The sequence below is a fragment of the Jatropha curcas genome, chromosome 5, assembly GCF_041381405.1.
Source record: "Jatropha curcas cultivar XTBG-Jc1 chromosome 5, XTBG_Jcur_1.0, whole genome shotgun sequence".
Classification (NCBI taxonomy): Eukaryota; Viridiplantae; Streptophyta; class Magnoliopsida; order Malpighiales; family Euphorbiaceae; genus Jatropha; species Jatropha curcas.
This window is the reverse complement of record NC_143155.1, coordinates 11,844,323-11,845,872: the sequence shown is the minus strand read 5'-3', so window position 1 is coordinate 11,845,872 and position 1,550 is coordinate 11,844,323. Positions and strand designations below refer to the sequence as shown.

Here is a 1,550-nt window from a genome sequence, read left to right as displayed (position 1 = left end):
AATTCCTCAAGTTTCCTTACTTAATATAACACCATAATTCACTATTCACTAATTATCTAAATTCTCCAAAAATATTCATTACTTATTTTCTACCCGTATAAAATCATGTATGCATACTCCAAAAATATTAAATAAAATATGAAACATAGATAGTAATTTTTCTGGACCAAAATAATACTGACTCCCAGACCGGTGGTACTATTTACAGACTGGTAAAACTATTATTTTAGACACAGAAAAATTAGGGCGTTACACAGATTTGGTAAAGCTGCTCCTGGTAATCAATAGCATGTTGGATGCTTCTTAATTGTGGCAAGCTTTTCGGTACATCTTCACTAATCAACTCCTTGAATTCTTGCAATAATCGTTGAATTTCAAAGGAATATTCAATTGATTTTTCAACCTGGTCAGCTTCTATCAGTTTGCCTACTAAGGCATACGTGACTCCCACCTCACTATGCGTTGCTGCAAATTCTTTAACACTTACAAGCCCATTTAATGTACCAGTTGCAGTTCCTTTATTTGCTATTTGCCTTGTTTCATCCTTGAGAGGATGCAAAGTGTTCTTCTTATTGTCCTTGTAGAATGAATAAGTATTAGGTCTTGTCTTGTGGTCCATGTCATGATCATACAACCAAGGTCGTCCCACTAGAATATGCCCAACATCCATTGGTACTACATCACATAGTGCTTCATCTGCCAAATCATCTCCCATTGTGAATTGCACTAAGCATTGAGATGTTACTGGTATCTCATACCCTTTCTTCAACAAACGTACTTTGTATGGATGAAGATGTTTTGTTGTAGGAAGCTTTAATTTATCTACAGCCTCCTTTGATATTATATTTTCCATACTTCCTCCATCAATGACTAAATTACACACTTTGCCTTCACAAATAACACGTGTACAAAAATGCTACACCTCCTCCAATCTTCTTCTCCTTCTTTGTTCATGGCTGTCATGATTGTTCGAACAACTAAAGACTCATCTTGAGCTGGGTGAACATCAATTTCTTCTACTTCCTCATCATATTCATCAAAAATAGGGCCTTGGTCTTCATCATACTCGGCTAAATTTACCCTCCTTTGTGGACAGATGAATGAAGTATGCCCCTTTTCTCCACAAGTAAAACAATGAACTTGAGAATTGTTGCCTCTCCTTGTAGACGAACCAGAATTATTTTGTCCACTATAAGGTACTATAGCTTTCCCTTTATCATTCCCATCAACATGGGTTGTCTCTTCATTGTATTTATTAGTAGCGGCAGCCTCTTTCCCGCTTCGTTGAGTTGTTTGAATCTCTCTTGCAGCTCTGATATTGTTTTGCCAATTGCTTCTGTTGATGGGCCTTCTAGCACCGTAACAAGAAACTCACTTTTCAGCTGCTAAGGCATTTGGCGAGCATCTTCAAGATTGTGTAATCGGACCATGCCCTTTTCATCTCTAAGGGACTGATTCAAACCAATAAGGTAGCAAAAGGTAATTTGTTCATTACTTTCAGATATTCCAACTCGAATGGACAAACTATTAAATTCTGCAGTGTACTCTTC

The 1,550-nt window shown here is 37.0% G+C and overlaps 1 protein-coding gene across 1 annotated transcript; it reads right to left on the bottom strand.

Moving 5' to 3' along the window:
• Positions 1–241: 241 nt before the first annotated feature.
• On the bottom strand, positions 242–853 carry LOC149496223 (uncharacterized). The gene has a single exon (XM_089721300.1). The coding sequence runs from the start codon at positions 851–853 to the stop codon at positions 242–244; it is 612 nt and encodes a 203-aa protein (XP_089577426.1).
• Positions 854–1,550: the final 697 nt, after the last annotated feature.

Excerpts from the sequence above, each read along its gene's own strand:
- LOC149496223 (XM_089721300.1), bottom strand. The coding sequence starts at position 853 with ATGGAAAATATAATATCAAAGGAGGCTGTAGATAAATTAAAGCTTCCT.